General features: G+C 39.3%; 1 protein-coding gene across 6 annotated transcripts in view; it reads left to right on the top strand.

The window, feature by feature from the left end:
- Positions 1 to 16,040, top strand: part of LOC146482396 (uncharacterized) — a 65,600-nt gene extending 49,560 nt beyond the window's left edge. For all 6 annotated transcript variants that reach the window (XM_085107242.1, XM_085107241.1, XM_085107245.1 and 3 more), the window contains 8 exons: positions 164 to 323; positions 1,955 to 2,035; positions 3,647 to 3,741; positions 4,443 to 4,503; positions 7,603 to 7,679; positions 9,020 to 9,185; positions 11,818 to 12,020; positions 14,542 to 16,040. In XM_085107242.1, the coding sequence (XP_084963368.1) occupies positions 164 to 323; positions 1,955 to 2,035; positions 3,647 to 3,741; positions 4,443 to 4,503; positions 7,603 to 7,679; positions 9,020 to 9,185; positions 11,818 to 12,020; positions 14,542 to 14,568 (870 nt within the window). In that variant the 3' untranslated portion in view covers positions 14,569 to 16,040. The remainder of the gene's footprint in view (positions 1 to 163; positions 324 to 1,954; positions 2,036 to 3,646; positions 3,742 to 4,442; positions 4,504 to 7,602; positions 7,680 to 9,019; positions 9,186 to 11,817; positions 12,021 to 14,541) is intronic.
- The last annotated feature ends 3,136 nt before the right edge of the window (positions 16,041 to 19,176 follow it).

Below are 19,176 nucleotides of genomic sequence, written 5' to 3'. Positions count from 1 at the left end.
CTCCATCGCTGTAATAAAAAACGAGACCATTGGCATTTTCTAGCTGCCGTTGGTACTATCTTCACTACAAATCAATTGTACACCTACCCCTAGCTTCGCGAGGTTTTGCGAGTCACGTATTTCTAGTTAATGTAACTCCAGATATATCTTTCATTCTTTTAAGGACAACTCGTTTACGGAGTGGTCATTCCAAAGAGCGATTACAACTCAGACATACTACGCTTATGATCCAATACCGGTACCTCTTAACATATTCTACAATATCGGCGAGCTGCTGTATTGGTGCCTGGTTACACCAAGTCGTGAAGAAGAAAACGAAAGTGGTAATAATTCAGTAATTCTATTGATATTTCCATAACGTGAATGTGAAGTTTGCATAATGTTTGATTTTACGTTTCGTTCAAGTAGATAGCTAGTGAATGTTTGCTCCATTAAACAAAACAGACAGACGAAGCAGGCTACTATGTCCATGCTAAAAACTATACAACTTTTCTCTCCTCATCATGCTTTACACATAAATTATTCTTACAAATTGAAACTGTTTAAGTGCCCTTGAGACTCTTGGTTGATTTTGCATCTCATCAGTTACAACCTGGGACAATTGGGAAGGTGTGAAGGGAGGGCGACGCGCGCTATTTTCCCACTTTATTTGTTAACCCACGAGATAATCGGCAGAAGGCATGCCATTTGCATTCGTTCAAATAAATGAAGAAATACATAAAAATTAATATATAAATCATGACAAGGTGCACGATTACAGAATTTGACCAAGTGTTTTCTTACTTTCCTTCTGGAGAGTTGTGAAACTTAACTGACGCCAAAGATCTTGACTCTACATCGAGATAAAAACTAATTGTGGTCAAGTTCTATTTTGCAAACAAAACTTACTTGCCGTGGCGAGATTTAACAAGCCGAACTTCATGACGGGTTAATATCTTGCGGCTGACCGAACAGTGTAAGAAATTGCATGTTCAACGCCAGGTATTCCGATTCATACGTTTCCATTAAGGCTGGTTTACGTTTGTGCGATAAGTACAAGGATGACAAGAATTGCAAGAGCAAACGTGCACGAGAAAAATCGCGCATGTGTTTGATAAGTACAGGCACAAGCGTTAGCTGTTGCTTATAAGCTTTTTTTTCTATGTTTGTGTTTTTCCTTATTTCAGGTTAGCTTCTGTTTAATTCAATAAGTTTTAACTGCTCTGAAATGAGCACAAGGACAGGCTCAAGAGCTGGGCAGAATTGCACATGCACGTGTGACCCTGGGGTTGCGCCATTTTTTAATACTAGTGTGAACCAGAGTGACTAGGCATTCAAAAGATTTCCAAACATCACAGAGTTGGTTAAAAAATTAGACAAAATCAGGTGGAACACTCTTCCTTGTGTTTGACATAATATTTACATGACACAAAAAGTTTTGCATAAAAGCGATGCGAAAGGATTATACTCACCACTGTTATGGGATGTTTGACTGCTCCTTCTCAAAACATTATTGGAAGGCGCTTCAAGAATTTCGAGTGGTCACTAAGGTTAGTTTGTGATTTCTGCGGAGGAAGATTTTTGTCCAGTTTTTCTTTGGCAAGTTAAGTGGCATTCAACAAAATGAGAATCAAAGATATGGAGGGCTACCTTCAGCAAGTTGATGTTTTCGAAGATCGGAAGGTCGATCTTGAGCAATATCCCACTACACCGCATATTGCAGCTCACATGTTGTACACTATGGACTCAACATTTGGCGACATTGAAGGCTTCTTATACAGGGTTCTTGTTTTTTAATTGGGCTTGTGTTATCTCAAAACTGTGAACCAGTTCTAGGAGTATCTGCCGAGAAAAATAGATAAAAAGTGTAAAGGAAGCTTCTGTTCTCGTGAGCCAGAGGAAAATCAGTTTTACGCGTCTGATGAGCGTTCCAAATCTGTTTCACTCAAGGAAAAAACTTTTCCATTTTTTCCAGGAAGGAACACAGGCGAACTATTTTTTGAAAACCTTGAGAATAAGTACCTCGAGAAATATACAAATTTATTTCCTGCGCCAGGTAAGTTCATACTTATATTTTACTGTTTTACTGAGCAGATCATATATATTAAAATAATAATAAGAATACATGGAAGTTTAAAATCCCAAAAATATGGAACGGATTGGTAAGTTAATCATATCTAGACCAGGGGTTGGGGGAGGGGGGGGGGGTGGGTATTTTACCCGCGGCGACTTTGAGCCTGAATACTTTTTTTAACATTTGAGTAAATGCCCTAAAACGTCAGGAAGTTTCAGGAAATTTAACTCGAAACAATTTTATGTCATCGGTTTACGTTCATTGACTTTGATGTTGCCATGAGAACCCATCTTTGACAGGCTGGTTTTTTCAGAAAATGGAATCCCTATTTCAAGAAAAATTAAGAAAATTACTTTTCTTTCTCTAAATTTTAAGTTTTAAACCCATATTAGTGTTCCTTTAGTGGTTCTGATTACTGTTTGCTCAACTTCTGCGCTTTTCTGAAGTTTTGGAGAAATCCAGAAATCCAAGATGGCCGCAATCACGACAATCATGATGTCATTACAACGTCATGTGACGTCACAACTTCTCGTTGCGGACCTCAAAACATCTTTGGACGTACTGTCCCTCTTACAAGTCTCATTTCTATAGCTTTTATACAGCGAGGTTATGGAGGAGGGGGTATCCCCCACCCTCCAGCTCCAGAAGACCAAGAAAAAGGCCCGGTCGAGATAAGGTTAATGTATATCTTCTTTTGATTTTTGCTGCACATCTCTGCAAACAAGACACTCAGCACTGAAAACGATGTGACATCCACAATCCACCGAATGGAAGAAGATGGCGGCTGAACATTTTACCACAATTCCTTGCAAACCTAACACAGCCAATAGGCACATAGAAAGCCATATATGTGCGCTAAGTTTGAATGAAGTTTTTAGAATTTTCTTTGCGTTTTTATAAGCGTTTTACGCTAAGAACTACAGGTAAATGTACCTGTCGCGACCTTTTTCGGTACAGTGGATTTTAGATATCAGGAAGCCGAGTCTTTTTACCGGAAAGCTATTACAACTTGTTTAAAATGGGTATTGGGATAAGAAGTGCAAGGTGCAAGGAATAGAAAATTAAGAACTACTCTGATCACGGAGACGGAGGACGCTTACAACGTACTGAGTTCAGTGGAAATCATCCAAGACTGATAAAAAACAAATAGAAAAAGAAAAGTGCTGCTTATTTCACCAATTTGAAAATATATTTCGTCCCTGTGACTAGGTTTTCTTTTTACAAAAAATGGTATTTCACGCAAGAAAGGACCTTCAAGAATTGCGTTCCCTTGACTTACGTCCCTGTGTACCGACATATATATTTACAAATGCAAATTCATGGTACAGTTTGTTAAAGACAAATTAAATGAAGGAGGAAATTTGGAGTGAGACATAATTTTCTGGAAATAATCAACACTCATTTATATTTTTTAAATGCTGGTTCATAAAAAAGTCATGTTGCCAAGGAAGTGGCACCAGCTCAGCTTAACTAGCAAAATAACGTCCTTAGTTTGAATTTACTCTTTACCAATTTTGAGCACTTAGACATGTACTGTTTAAAACCTGTGTTCGGTAAGCCACCTTAAATAATATCTATGATATATTTCTTTAGATCCTGTGCTGCACGAGGCGGAGAAAAGCCGTCAAATAACGTGTCAGATTCTCAGGACAACATTTGGACACCCAGGAAACAATTGTGGCCAAGAGGTACTCACTGGCAATGGTTGTTCGTAGGTCAATGTCCTTCGATAGCTTTAAATTAAAGCTAAAAAGATCCTTTCTACAGTTTTTTCATTGAGTTAATTTGTGTGGGCATCAAAGAAGCTAAGTCACGCTATAGAGACAATTCTTTTGAAACAGACTGAAAGGCTTATAGCTGCCGTTTCTTGGTAGGGAACAATGTTTGAGGAGATGGTCGGTCCCTGATTTAGTAAAGCACGATGGAAGAGGAATGAAAGAAAAGAGTGTAACACTAATATTGAATATAGGCTTGTTAATTTTAAAATTTCAATTTGAAATCGTGAACGAGAACGAACTGACACAATTTATTGAATCAAAGACCCCATATAAGCTCAAAATAGTTATAAACTTAAGTTTAAAATTGTACCAAAATTATACCAAATCGAATCTAAGTTAACACTTAAATAAATCAAGTCTTATGTTATACCATTTCTGAATTCCGAATGATTAAAAAAAAAAAGTTTAGCATAAAAGGTTTTCAATACACGCTTTGGATTTGAAGTGATTCAATGGGTATTCATGTGCTCTAAAACTTCACAAAGCTGGAGTGATCCCTTTTACCTATGATTACGACTCAGCGTTAGTGTTTACAAGGTAAACCTCATCTTGCAAAATGACAGATTTCTGTGGTGTAATAATTAATGCTGCTGACTTGTTTTGTATCCAAGGCGTGGAAATTGCCTCAGTCCCAGAACATACGAGTTGAAGGTCTGCTTTTAACGTGCGAAGGTATGGAATTTCTTTCCTAGGTGTTAAAAACAATGTAGAGATTAAGAATGATAAAATAGCACCGTTCTTCTGTCCATCATCATCATCATCATCATCGTCATCATTGTCATTATCTAGGATTTCATTTTTATCAGTATCATCATTGTGATTACCAACACTGTGATCTTGGTCATCACTCGGTATTCCCAAAATCATCGCCATCACCATCGTTACCACACCATCACCATTATCATCATCACTACCACCACCACCACCACCACCAGCATCATCACCATGACATCCATCACCAAAACTTCCACATCACCACCATAGTACTGGAAACAGCAACTCAAGGTTAATTGGGCTTTCTCTGATTTATTGGATACATATTGTAGAGTACCACAATGCATAATCTTACATTAATGATTTGCCTCACTTTTTGGAGTCTCATCCTAAGAAACTTTATGCAGATAGCACTGGCGTAACGGCCTCAGGTCCTCATGATCAAATACAGGATATCGAAAGGCTTATGAGCACGTACCTTGGGCATGTGTTAAGATGACATAACTTACCGCTAATAATTGTCGCTGGACGTATTGAAATCTTAAATATTATTCATTAGAGAGCAACGTAGGCTTACATGGGCAGGGCAAGTTGACAACCTAACTTAAAAAGTTGTGTGTAACATCAGTGTTCTTTGGCAAATGTCATTCTCACCAACTCTAGACGACCGTTTAAGCCTGCAAAGACGCAAGCATAAGAATACTTATTTCACTGTGAAAATGGCCTCAAGGCAAGCATATGCAAGGACAAGCTCAAGGATAAAAATTTTTCCTTTTCTTGTGCTTGTGCTTGCGTCGCGGTCGTTTTCACCTGACATAAAGCTCCTTGCTTTTGCTTGTGCTTGCGCCTATGCTTGCGTCGCTAGTGAAAACCAGGCTTTACAGATTGAGCCCTATTATATTTTATTTTGTCTCTCCTGGGAAAGCATTAGTGACACTCTACCCAAAATGCTTCAGAGATTTTGTAATTGAGCCGCTCACAGTGTGACGGGTTTATCAAACATACTACTGGATTGGCTGTCCTTAACTGGAATGCGTATTCAACAAAAGGCTATTAGTGATGCTGTATAGAATATTTTTTATGGCCTTGCCCTATCGGCAAAATCTATGATCTTCGAAATGCTATACTAAATTTCGAGGTTCCTGCTGCCCAAACGTCAATGTTGAGAACACAGGTCCAGATTTGACAAGATTATTGTGTAACGTTTATCCATTTGTATTCCTGTCGTTGCACCATCATCTCCACGACCACTACGTATACCATTATACTCATTCACAAAACTGTAAATAGTTTGAATCCAGAAGTCATATCCTAGGTACGTTTATTATGATAATCCTCTTGAGTGTAGTCCTGAGAAGGACTGTTTGAAGTGACATTGACTGACTTTTTGAAAACCATTGCGGAAGCCATCATTAGAGTCAAGTAAACTGGTAAATTGTGGAATGTGAGAAGATAGTATAAATGCCTCTGGATATTGACCCGATTGGTTAACGTATTGTCAGTTAAGCCGTGAAGGTATTGGCTGTGAAGAGTGATTGGTACGTTTCGCTCCGTTTTTTGTTAGTCAAAACCTTCATTAGTTTATTGTTATTAAAGTAAGTCGGTTTGTCTATTTGTTAGTTTTGTTGATGTTTCAATAAGTCATTTGTAAAGTTGGCAACGTCTCAGTGGCGTCTGGTTCAAGTTAATAAAACTTACTTACTTACAGGTCAATAAGAAAAGACATTTATACCATCTACTGACATTCCAAAATTTACTTGACGCTTGATGATGATCATGACTCGAAACGTCAGTCAGTGTCACTTCAAGTAGTCATTCTCAGGACAACACTCGCCTGGATGGTCATAATGTACGTATTTATGATACTCTTTAATGCCACCACCATCAGCACCATTATAAATACCAGCATCAGCATCACCATTACCAACCCCAACACAGTCAACATTAGCATCATCATCGTCACTGTCACTGTCACCGTCACCATCATAATCACCATCATCATCATTATGATCGACGTTACTATCACAATCACGATTACCATCATCATCATCATCATCATCATCACCATCATCATCGCGATCTGTTCACTCTCACCGACATCAATACCGTAACCATCATCACCGCGACAACCATCACCGTCACCAGGGCCATTACCAACGCCAAGACATACCACCATGACCATCACAATTCTAATCACTACGATTATCATTGCTATCACCAACACCATCCCATCAACCAATTTTATCACCAACATCAACATAAACACCATCACCTTAAAAGCCATCAATCACTATCAACATCTCCATCACTGTTACCATCGCCATCACTAACACCATCACCATTATCACCACGACCACCATCACCAATACCCTGAATGCCTTTACCATCGCCTCCATTATCACCATGACCATCACCATCGCCGTCATCAACACCGTTACTATCAAAATCACTATCACCATCGCCACCCACATTTTCAACGCCAATACCAATATTTTCACCATTACTGCCACTTTCACTGTCACCACCACCACAGCCACCATTCACCCCTATGGCTCTCACCATCTCCAGCACCATAACCGCTACTGAATATGAGTATGTAACTGAATGTGAATATTTCCTTTGAGTGAAAAACCCTAAACCTCCTTCCACTTAAGTCCAGAAAAGTACCTAACATTGAATTTGGGTTATATGACAGACCTTTTTGTCTATCGTTCTGAAGGAGAGAGATATGTCAAGAAATGCATGCTAATGAGATGCAAGAACTGTATGATAGACATCCGAAGGAAAACACAAATAATTCTTTCAATCATGAAGTCATATGACAATGTCAAAAAGGTCTGTCTTATATGAAGTATCCAAGTCATTGTTAGGTGCATTTCGGGACATATCTCCCTCTTTAAGAACTATAGCAGAAGCGAGGAACTACACGTGCACTGTGTATTGTGTTGATTACGCCAGATTTTTAATTTTTAATTGAAATTAGAAAAATCAAAGAATAAAACTCAATTACTTTTGGCGGCTTTAATTTAACCTATAATTTTTTTGCGTCCTGTACAGACTCTAATCCAGGAGAAAAGTCCTTCTTTGGAGCAAGACATAAAACACCCTTTTCTCCTCAAGCTCCCTACTTTGAAGTAAGTAACAGTAGGTCCTCTGTCACAGGCGACGAATTTCAAATGACAATTATGACAGAGCTAAATCCTATCCAGTAGACCAAGGAAGATCTGTCCCCCTCTCCCCTCCGCACCCCATAACAGCACAAGTATAAAAGGTATCACAATGGGACTCGGCGGATATAGGTAGTAGACCCAAAGATGTTTCCTTTGAGGTCCGCAACGGGAACAGATAACATCATATGTCGAGGGAAATTATGTCTCCGTTTAGAAATAGCTGACGGTCTTGTATTCCTGCTTTACTCCAGATCCTCAGAAAATCGCCAAACATTACCAAAAAGTTATCAATTTTAAAAGAAAAAAAAAACCGAAAATGATTTACAAACATGAGATTAACTGGTAGAAAGTTGATTGCTTTGTACGTTAAAAACAGGAATCTTCAAATTCAGTGAACCTATCCTACCAAATTGTTCAGTCCCACATAAAGTTTTGAAAATGTCACAACATTTCATGCCGTTTGAGCAAATGTTAAAAACTCTATAAACGTTCAAAGTCTTCGCAGGCAGAATTCCCTCCCCCCCCTCCTAACACTGGTGTGAACATATCCTGTACATGTGTTGCCTGTAGAGTTTCAAATCTCTCTAAGTACTGGACTATAGAAGTACAAAAACCAGCTCGGATGCACCCGTATATCAGGAAATTTACCGAGCCTGATAAAGATCGGACAAAAATTCCGTCCAACAGAGGCAATTACTTGACAGAAACAGTAACTTTCACAACAACAACAGCAACTATACTAACAACAACAACAACAGCAAAAGAAACGTAAAACTGAGAGCAAAACTGAAGCTACAACAGCACGCAACAAGTATAACGCTTAGGGAACCCAGTATTCATCTTGGTGAATATCTAATCGAAAGAGAAAAATCGCCTAGGAAATTCTGATTTAAATGTGAAGAAAAGCTAGCGCAACAGCAGCAAGAAAAACATCAACGAGAACAGAATACAACTACAACAGCAACAGTAAAAAAGTACAACTGCAGAAACACAAGTAATAATTGTGTCAGCGCCATCAATGGCAACACCACAGCAGCAGCTATATCAAGAACAGCAACAACACTGGAAACAACAACAACAGAAAGGGAAAGAAAAACAAACAGAAACAAGTAACAACTAAACAGGAAAAAGTACGACTGTAACAACAGGAACTATATTAACGGCAAACGCAACGGCAACAGCAACAGAAACAACAACATCAATTACAAATACAGTAGAAGGAATTACTACCAACTACAACTACAACAGCAACAGAACGCCTTAACTGCGCCCTTGTTTAACACATGTCAACGTTTTCTTTTCAGGTTGTCATTTTTGATACTGGAAAGAAGGAACAGCTTGGAATAGGAGTGGTGAATGCAAATTATAGTGATACTCATATGCCTGGATGGGGTGACAACTCGTTGGGATACCAGACTGGTGATGGGAAAATCTGGCACAATTCAGTCGAATACCCGAAAGATACTCATGGTATAGAAAAAATAACCATTTTTTCATGACATTGTCTACACACACCAAGTTTACAAACGTATTATTTTAAATACAATTAGAGAACAAAGCCAATTCAGAAAAACTCATTAGATAAAAACAATCACGTCACGACTCTTAGGACGGTGCCTACTAATACCGAAGTACTTTGCGCGGTGTATGACTATGTGCAAGTAGATCTTAGCAAGGGCTATTGAAATCCAAAACGAAAACTGGGGGTAACCGCGCGTTTTATAGAGATAATTGAGCAACAATTGTTCTAAAAAGCAGTAAACTACAAATCAACTTCTGGTGTTTTTTTTTTTAATTAAAGCTTTATCATCTCTGAAAAATGTATGGTTCCTCCCAATTTTCTTTTTGGATACAAAGAGCACTTGCTAAGTTCTGCTTCTGCCATAGTTTTAAACAGCGCAAAAATATCCCTGTATTAGTAAGTACCACCCACAGGAAACCCGAGTGCCTCGGGATGTACAGAACGTATGAACAGTAACACAAGTAGGGACCGTCTTTAATTTAATAGTTTCTAATCAGAAGCAGGTAGTGTGGCTTATATGTCTGCCCATTGCGGTAGCCTGGCTCGCTCTCTTTTAAGGGTGGTTCTCATATAATAGCTACGATCGTTACGATCGCTGCTGCAAAATGCGACCAGCGATCCCAGCGATATATGAGAATCACTCTGTACGGCGATCATTAAGCTATCTTAATGGTCGTAGCGATTTGTGTTGCGCGATCGTCGCGATCATAGCGATCAAAACGACCATATGGGAATTGGTTTCTGCGATCGTAGCGACTGGAAATATCCCATAAGTCATTACAACATTGGACTTTGTATCCCATAATTCAACACAAAAATTTAACTTCAGAAACATTTTAGCGATCGTAGCGATCATATGAGAATCAAAGCAATCGTTACGATTGTTATCATCGCTGGGATCGCTGGTCGCATTTTGCAGCGATCATAGCGATCGTAACGATCGTAGCGATTATATGAGAACAACAAAACGAACATTAAAGAAAAGAAAAATCGAACAATGTACTAGGGATACTTATCTTTTTACTGCTCTGCCATGACAGTGAATTGTTAAAATATAAATATAATAGCCACACGAAGACTGAAAACAACAACAACAACAACAACAACAACAACAACAACAGCGACAACGTTTGTTTGCCAACAAAATTTGCCACGTGCACGTGAGAAGAATAGCCCACAAACTCATACAGGTTGATTGCATTGTCGCCATGTTGGTGCCAAAACAAAAGTAAATTTGCTCACATAGCATGCATAAAAATGGAAGTTAACTCCCAGGGGAGAAAAATTTATTGTGCCTAACCACCAACATGGCCGCCACGACGTTTCGTGCAATCAAGCTATAGGGCATCCAAGAAGGACTGTTCAGGAACCCGAACCCCTACCATCAAATCGCCTAAAGGCCAGCCTGTTTTTAAAAACGGTTTCAACATTTGCCCAACATTCGTTCAACAAAAGTTGAATGGATGTTGGGCAAATGTTGGAAGAACGGGATGTTTAAAGGATTTCAACGCCATTCAACATTTTCAAAAACAAAAGAAATGTTGAAGCGATGTTGTATGAAAGTTTAAACCAATTTAAATTTGATTTAACACACTTTCAACAAGCTTTCAACATTTTTTTAGGTTTTCAACAATGTTGAACGACCTGTTCAAACGCACCGATATTTGGTTCAACAATTGATCCCTATAATTGATTTCCCCGAGAAAGGCTGATTGCAATAACGTTGGAATATCTACTTATTAAGAGATTTTTTGTAATGTTGCGATATAAAAGTTAACGTTTCATTCGTTCACGATAATTGCGTGCACCTGGCAGGCGTGTACAAAAACTGCTTTCTTTATAGTTCTCAAATTTAGGGATTGAGCACCGTGACCTAGAGACGTCGATCAATAGGACTTAAACAGCAATCTGGGGATGCCCTAAGGGCAACCTCAATAAAGTCCCCAATTGGTAAATTTTCAAAGCCAAAAAAAGATGTCTTCTCACCTCCCCGTACTTCATATACCTGAGTACCCACCCCCTTTTCCTCTCCTGGCGTAGACCATACCTCTTGTGTAGCGGCTACTAATAAAACAATGGATCAGAGAATTAACTCTGCAGTGTATGTTAAAGTGCTAAAGTGAACCCATGAAATTCCCACTAAGCGTTAGCCCTAGTAAGGAAATGGGAGATCGCACGAGGCAACAAAAAAATCCCTGACCTTGACAGGAATCAAACCCATGCACGACCTACAGATTTGAGCCTCCGTTGCTCTATCGACTGAGCTACGAGTCGAGACGAGGAAAACTGCAATTCCGCACTTAAACCCTAAACTATTTGTTTTATTTTGCTCTTCAAGATCTTTTTAACTGAGATAGTTCAATATATTTTGTAGCATTTGTATATATAACGTGGAGATGAGCAAAAGTCTAACATTTTGGCGAGACTGACCCTTAGAAGATCTTCACATACCTCTTTACTATTTACTTACCTGTTACGAATAATTGCGTTAATCTCTTAACTTTATTTACATTGCCTATGCATTATTGTTCAACTTCTCACTAATTGAAAAAAAAAAAACCATCATTTTGCCTTGTACAGGCCTTGTTATGGCTCGTCGAGGTGATCTTATTCGCTGTACACTGATTGGACAGGAAAATGGCGAGTACTCATTTCTGTTCACTATGAACGGTAGAAAGATAGATGTGGAAAAAAACGACGATAAGCCCTTGACTCTGAAGACGGCTAATGGTCAATTGTACCCCTACATTGCCATGGCTGACGGATGCAGCGTGTTGGCCAGAGTAAGTATTCTTCTCAATGCTGTTATAGGCGGATTGAAAACCAGTAGGGTTGTTGCTAGCATGGATACTCCAAACCAAGGTTGGACACCTCATAGTTCTGACGTAGACGAGAAAAAAAGCCAACTTTTTAGGCAGAGAACTATAAGAGAATTGAGCTCAATTAAGGCAGAGAACAGCGTTTTAGGGTTAAGCACTAATCTATACACTATTAATAGGCCTACCTAAGCAGTTATTTCAAATGGTTAGTTTTTGTGTTATTATATATGGTTAAAGACTGCCATTTTTGCCAGCTAGACCCTTGTTGGTGTACTAGATATCACAAGTAGATATTGAAACTTATGACCCGGGTTCGAGGTACATATGCACAATCTTGATTTTAACCATTTTTACTGTTGTTTGAAATAAGTTACTTTGTGCAAACTGATCACTGTTACTTTGAGGTATCGATTCTACTAACAACCTTGCAATAGCCCATTCTCCAGTTGTAAGATTAGCTTGTTATGCTATTCAGTTTTCATTTAGTCAAAAGCAGTGAGTTTTGTATCAAAACACCAAGTCCACTCCATGCTCGCTTCCATTCAAAGACCAGCGGCAAGTAATTCATGGTAAGGTACCATTTAGTCACCCACATAACCCTAACCGTAACCCTAACCCTCCATATAGTCACTCAGCCCTCCGTACAGTCACCCTTACCTTGCCATGAATTGTATGCCAGACCAGTTACTAAACACACAACTCAGTGTAAAATGGGCTTTCGAATGTCCGACATTTTCTTAATAAATAAAGTACAGTTTGTGCTTACAAGGTATGTTATCCATGTTCATACTTTGCATAAGCTCAACTAAACTACCTTGCCACCACTTGGTTCTACCATGGGTCAAAAGTAGAGTTTTCCATCCGGTATCGGGAAGGTTATGGTTTTGATTCAGTTTGAGACTTGGATTTCCCTTTTCCGGCGTGTTCTACCGTGACATGGCTATTTATCTGTACGCATTGCTTATTTTCACAAAATATGACACCAACCTAATGACAAAAACTGAAATCCAGCATAATTTGGTAGCAGACTTATAGAGATACTTAGGCTTTTTAACGGAATTCAGTGTATGTATTGACAAACGAACAGGTATAAAATTTACCGAGTTAATTCAACTTGCGCGGACTACAATTATTGAAGGAAACATTGATCCTCAAGCTGCTCCGACTAATGGGCCTCAGCTCTCCCGAAGGCGAAAACGATTTCAGACATTTTCGCAGGGAACTGAAGCAAACGAGTGACTAATAATGATAGTGTAAAGTAATAATTCCCCGCGGTGATGAAAATAGTAGGAAACCTTTGCTTGCTTGGACATTTTCAAAAAAAACTGCTTTTCGACAATCAACTCGCTCACGATTTTCGCGCGCCCTGTACGAGGGTGGCTTATACCCCTGCTCTACCTTATGTATCAGCGGACTTGTATTCCCACGGCGCGAAGGACCAAACATCCATGGATGTTGTTTATATAAAAACAATAGGTGCCTAACTGCTTTCACCTTACGAACAAGAACGTAGTCCACTGTAGATACTCGGGTTGGCAAATGGATTATGAAACTACGTAGCACTGGAAAAAAAATTGATTTTTCGGATTTGTGTGTTTTCGAAGGCGCGTATACAACATATGTTGCATGTGTGCACATTCATGGTAAATTCGCACGTTATACACTGGTCACCCCTCGGCCGGAGCTTAAAGGAGAAGGGTCACAGGATTTGGTGTCATTTCAAAAACTCGGGGACGTTTTGGTACTGACAGAAACCTAAAAACAAAAGGTCCATTTTTGTTCTAAAGTACCAAACCAGTGTACTAAAACTGCCATGTCTCAGTGTTTCTGGCCTTAGATAGGCTGGGTCGGAATGGATTGCAATTTGAATTAAGTTCGCAAAGAGTAGGGGACGTAGTTTCATGTGTTGTGGTCTGGTCTTTCTGTTTATGATGTTCTCATGGTTGGGTGGGTTAATGCTCGGAGATATAAGCTGCATAAGCTACTCTAAAATCCGAGGGTTAATATAAATAAAGATATATACCCTACAAATACCCTACAAAGGTATATGACCAGCTTCCCAGTTGACTTGATAGCTCAGTTGGTATAGCACTGCACCGGTATCGCAGTGGTCATGGGTTCGAATCCCTTCCTGAGAGGAGGGGGCTGGTGTACACAGGGGTTACCCAGCTCGGGGTAAATGACATTTTCAGTGCTATCACAGTTATAGTGTATTCCAGGGCTATTCCATCGCTAAGGATGAAAAACAAGGATCCTTCCTGGGCGCAAACAATGATACTCGATAAGCACAATTAAGTGTGAGCCCTGTCAGGACTATCCTCTTTGGTTCCCAGTGTTGCTTGGGTGTAATCCATTCACCACCGTTAACTACCATCTAACTATTGCAATTAACCAAATGTTATCTATGTAGAGATTAATCAAACGTAAGTTGGATGTGTATTTCATACTGAGTATCAATTGGAAAATTTTGCCTTTTACCTTTCAGATGCTTTCAAAAGAAGGAGCAATATGAAGCATCCAAGATGTAAAAATACGTGTGACTTCTTATTTTTTGCACGAGGGTTTGTTATCGTAAAACCTAGTAGCTGTGTTTGGAAGGACCACCGCTACAAAATAAAAAGTACTGGAAGGATCCTGTAGTAAAGGATCTAATTAGCAACAATTTGTAGAACATTTAATGCAAAAAAAAAAAAAAAAAAAAAAAAAAAAACCAGAGCAAGGCTAATTCCACGGTTAGGGAAATACTAATTATTCTAATATTTCGAAAGGGGCGGTCCGTTCTTCTCAGGGTATTTCATAAGTCTCCTGAAGAAGAAAGGCCATGCCTTTCCAAATATTGGGAAAATATATTTTCCTGACCGTGGAATCAGCCTTGTTCTATATTGCATTGTTTGTTATTTTGCATTTTCATACCTTAGATGTTCTGTTTTTATGAAAAAGAAAGAAGAAGAAGAAGAAAAGCATTGCCCCGTGTGACGTGGTCCAAAAAGTGTAATATTGTAAACCTCCTTTGTTACTACGCATGCCTAAGGTGCTCGAGGTGTTTTTTGCCTATTTTGCTTATTTTTTATCCTTCAAAGGTATTTTTGTGCAGTTTATGAGTATTCGAGAAAAGCAGATCTTAGTAATTAAGGCCTAGGGCTGCCGTATAATTGGAAATCAAAAAAGAAAAAAAATTGTGGAGAACCATGCGCATTTTTAAGCGTCAATTAATAATTTAATTAATTAAACTTCAATTAAAAAAACAAAAACAAAACAAACACATTGTCACACCTTTATAAGGTTTTAGACTTGTTGTTTCTCGCAAGATTGACACCAGCAATTGTAAGGAACAACAACGATATCTCTAGCCTTAACAGAAGGTTGTATCAATATATCTGCACACAAAAACTCTTCATTACATGCATTAGTCAACGTTTCAATCTTGGTATTTCCTGCGCATTTGTAACACCAAGGCACGAGTCTTTGAAGTTCAAGACTTGATGAACATTTCCTTTCTCACTGCTGTTAGCCTGAGTAGCTGGTTTCGTAGGGGGTAAAGTGGTCTGCGCCGAAAACGATGAGAAGACGGAAACGAGCGGCGAATTCGCCTCTCATTTTCGTCTTCTCGTGCATGGCTTTGCCGCGGGCCCCCAAACCCCAACGAAACCGTCAGCTACGCACGCTATACTGCTGTCAATCAAAGAAACGGACGTCTTAAACTGAAAACAAAGAAGTAAATTGCAACAAAGAAACCTTTTATATGCTGTGACTGGTGGATTCCGATCCACTTTGAGTTGTACTGTCTGTTTGTTTTCGACATAATTGTGATTGACAGCATTAAAAGCGGACGCAACTTGTTAGTCGGGTTTTGAAGTGCAGAGTGCCACAGGCCGAGCTCAGCCTTAGGAGTAGTGAAACGGATTTTATATAGCATTTGAAGCTGTAAATGATAGCAATAAAAATACTAAGATTGGTCCAAAATAAACGCACTTCATTGCCTTTTGTTTGTCTCTTTCAATTTATAGTTACTTTCTAGAAAAAAACAAAAACAAAAAGCGACTGTCTCAAGCTAAATCAAGGTAAGCTAAGCAATCGACTTCTATCATCTGTAAAAGAAGAACAATCTAGTAATTTGCAAGCAGTTTTTTTAATCCATTTGATATTTCTGAACGACAAGGTTTGGCACCGTGGTCTTCTGGATAAGCTTACCTCTTTTAGAGTTCAGGGTAATTTATTGGATTAGTTTGGTAGCTATCTATTAAATAGACAACAGAGGGTCATAATTGGTGGTGTTAATTCTTACTGGTGTAAACTTGAAGCTGGCGTGCCTCAGGGCTCGGTCGCCGAGCTCGTCGCCTTATATGCATAAAGTAACTCATACTTATTGAAACTAAAAACAAAGAAAGTTGGATTTCTTTCAATCAAAACAAAAACGGACAAACTGATAACTTAAGGAGTTTGTAAATTTAGTGAATAGAAACTTACTTTTTGTAGGCCTCTGACTCTAACTGCGGATCGTAGTCACAATATATAATAGCTAAACACAGGGTCCGGAGTAATTACATTTGACCGCGCAAAACTGACTTCTTAACTTTGTACGGTAAAGAAGGCCAAAATGAAATCCTTCTGAATTGTAACCGGGTTTTTTGCTTTCATATCCATCTTGTCTCGTTCGTGCAGCCCCCGGTACGGTTTCCAGTTAAAAATAGTAAATACACGAAATTACACCGATGATTAAGCGCGAAATAACACCGACTTTGCTCGCTGTCGAATTAATTTCAACGAAAACACGAAGTCTCACGAAAAAACAAAAACAAAACAAAACAAAACAAAGCCAAAAGCAAAAAAAAAAAGAAAAAAAGAAAAACGCAGGCATGTGCTGAAGCTGCACCCTCGAAAGTCGTTCAAAAAAAAAAAAACCCTCAGGATTGTTATTTTAAAACAACCCCGACTAAAACGTTTACAATTTGAAATTTGAAAATACAAAGTAACACTCTAAACGGGAAGAAAAGTTCATCAATTTCATGTCTCCTATTTTTACCTAGAAATAAAGAAAGTTTGAGAGACGAAATGTTGAGACCGTGGTAGATTTAGAACTGTTAGCTTGTTTGCCAACTGGTCCGACGGTGTTTACTGAAGCGGCCCCTTCTAGTCGTCGTTTGTTTTGTTTGTGACAACGATTGCATAGTACCACGTTTATAAAGGTTTTGGAGCTGCAGTTCATTTGATGAGCAAGAAGTCTTGTCACGGGTAGAATGAGTCAAACAGTTGTCGGCATACCGAGAGGAATACGGGTTGTTGTTGTTATTGTTTTTGTGCGCGTGCGTGCAAAATATTGCAATACAGCATCAAAAACAAAGCGGTGATTTCGCGGTCCAGTAAAGCTGTACTTTATATTTCGCGGCGTGCGGATGTGTCACAGAATTTTCCAATTGAAGAAATGCTGCAATATAATATTTGCCGACATGGCACCGTCACTGTCAAACACTTCCTCAGGGAAGAACTAAGGCCTGCTGTCACCAGCTCCTCTTCACTGGCGGGGTACGGAGTCCCACGAAGGTCTGACGGCAAACCAGGAAAGATCGCTCGCAGTACATCGTGTCGCATTGTGATCGTTTCGTTGCAGGCCAGGGGAGCTTTTAAATCCTTCTCGAAGAGAAGGGCGAGCCTCTCTCTGCACTCATCGGCGCGAACTGGTTCGACAGATCTGTTCTCGAAGGCAGCAATAAGATCTTCGGGTAAATGTTCGGCTGGTTCCCACGTATTTTCAGTGGTAGAGTAGTTCTTCCACTGGATAAAGAACTCCGCTTTGTCTCCTCGAACTCTTTTCGCGACGACTCGCTCAACTTCGTAAACACCCATAACAGTGGGCTTAACCTTCGGTCGGTATTTTAAAGTACAGCCGTGATCGCGAACATCTTTCAGTAATGATTCGTAGTAGCCCATCGGGTGTCTCGCTCGCTTGGACATGTTGACTACACAGCAGTTTTTAGCAACTGGACCTATAGAAGTAAACTAAAGGTTTTATATTATTTGATAAGTCAAGACGGATCCAAATTTGAATAATTGTCATGTTCCCTCAGGCGTAAGCATGTTTGAGGCGGGCGTTTTTGCCGGCTTTTAAAACTGCCTGCTCTGAATAAAAGTAATTTAGAATACTGGGCCTATTTAGTCTACTTTGGTTGCACATCTGGGTGGCAAAAGTGAAAAACTGAAGTGTTTACTTTTTTACTGAAAATGCTGCGATGCGCCAGCGGAGAAGCGTGAATAAAACTGCCGCGGCGAATTTAGAAACTAACATTTTCCAGCATTGACCCATCTTCCACCGATTAAACAACTCAAACAACTGGTACGCACATCGCACTAGCTATGAAACTACGATCAGGTCAATTTTTTTTTTTTTTTTTTGCTTTTCATTCTCTCGACGAGGTTCGCGCGAAAACCAACGAAAGGTGAGACGAAAAATGAAGCGGAAAATTTCCTCTGATCGCAGGTCGGTCATTGAAGCGCCGTTTGTTAACCCACGCGTTCTTATGGTTTTAGAAGTCAGACGCTTGACCATCAGATTCTATCGAGTTAAATAAAAATTTCGCTGCACGCGAACTTTTTGATTAAATTATTTTTAAAGAGTGCGGCGCGCCTTTAATTAGAGCGCTATTGTTAACTTTATCCCACCTTGGGATTTACTTAGCGCGTCCAACCGTTTGATTGACAGCAGCTGAAATGTGCAAAGGGACTTGCGTATTCCCAAAACAAGACCTGTTAACCAATTACGGCCAAGTAGTTCCACATACGCAAATTATTATGCCTCCCGTTGATAAACCGGGCACTGCAAGTACATGTCGCCAAAGACAATAGCATTCTGGGCGATGCTGAAAGATACTTGTCAGATGTTTTGGAAATGTTTTACGGGTCAATAACAGAAGAGGAAAACACAAACCTACCTCAACCATTACCACCCGATGTCGTTGGTGTGTAAAACGGGTTTGCATTAGCCCGAAATAATTTTCAGGAATGGCTTCGTGTATGGAAAATGGATGTACCAGCAGATAATGAATACAATAAAGATCTTTTAGTGTTCACAAGAGAAAGGAATAAGTGGTTTACTAATTTAGTTAAAAACGAAAATCGAAGCATT

Source organism: Pavona decussata, unplaced genomic scaffold (genome assembly GCF_977016875.1).
Source record: "Pavona decussata unplaced genomic scaffold, jaPavDecu1.1 SCAFFOLD_46, whole genome shotgun sequence".
NCBI classification, from domain to species: Eukaryota; Metazoa; Cnidaria; class Anthozoa; order Scleractinia; family Agariciidae; genus Pavona; species Pavona decussata.
This window is presented reverse-complemented; position numbering and strand designations above follow the sequence as displayed.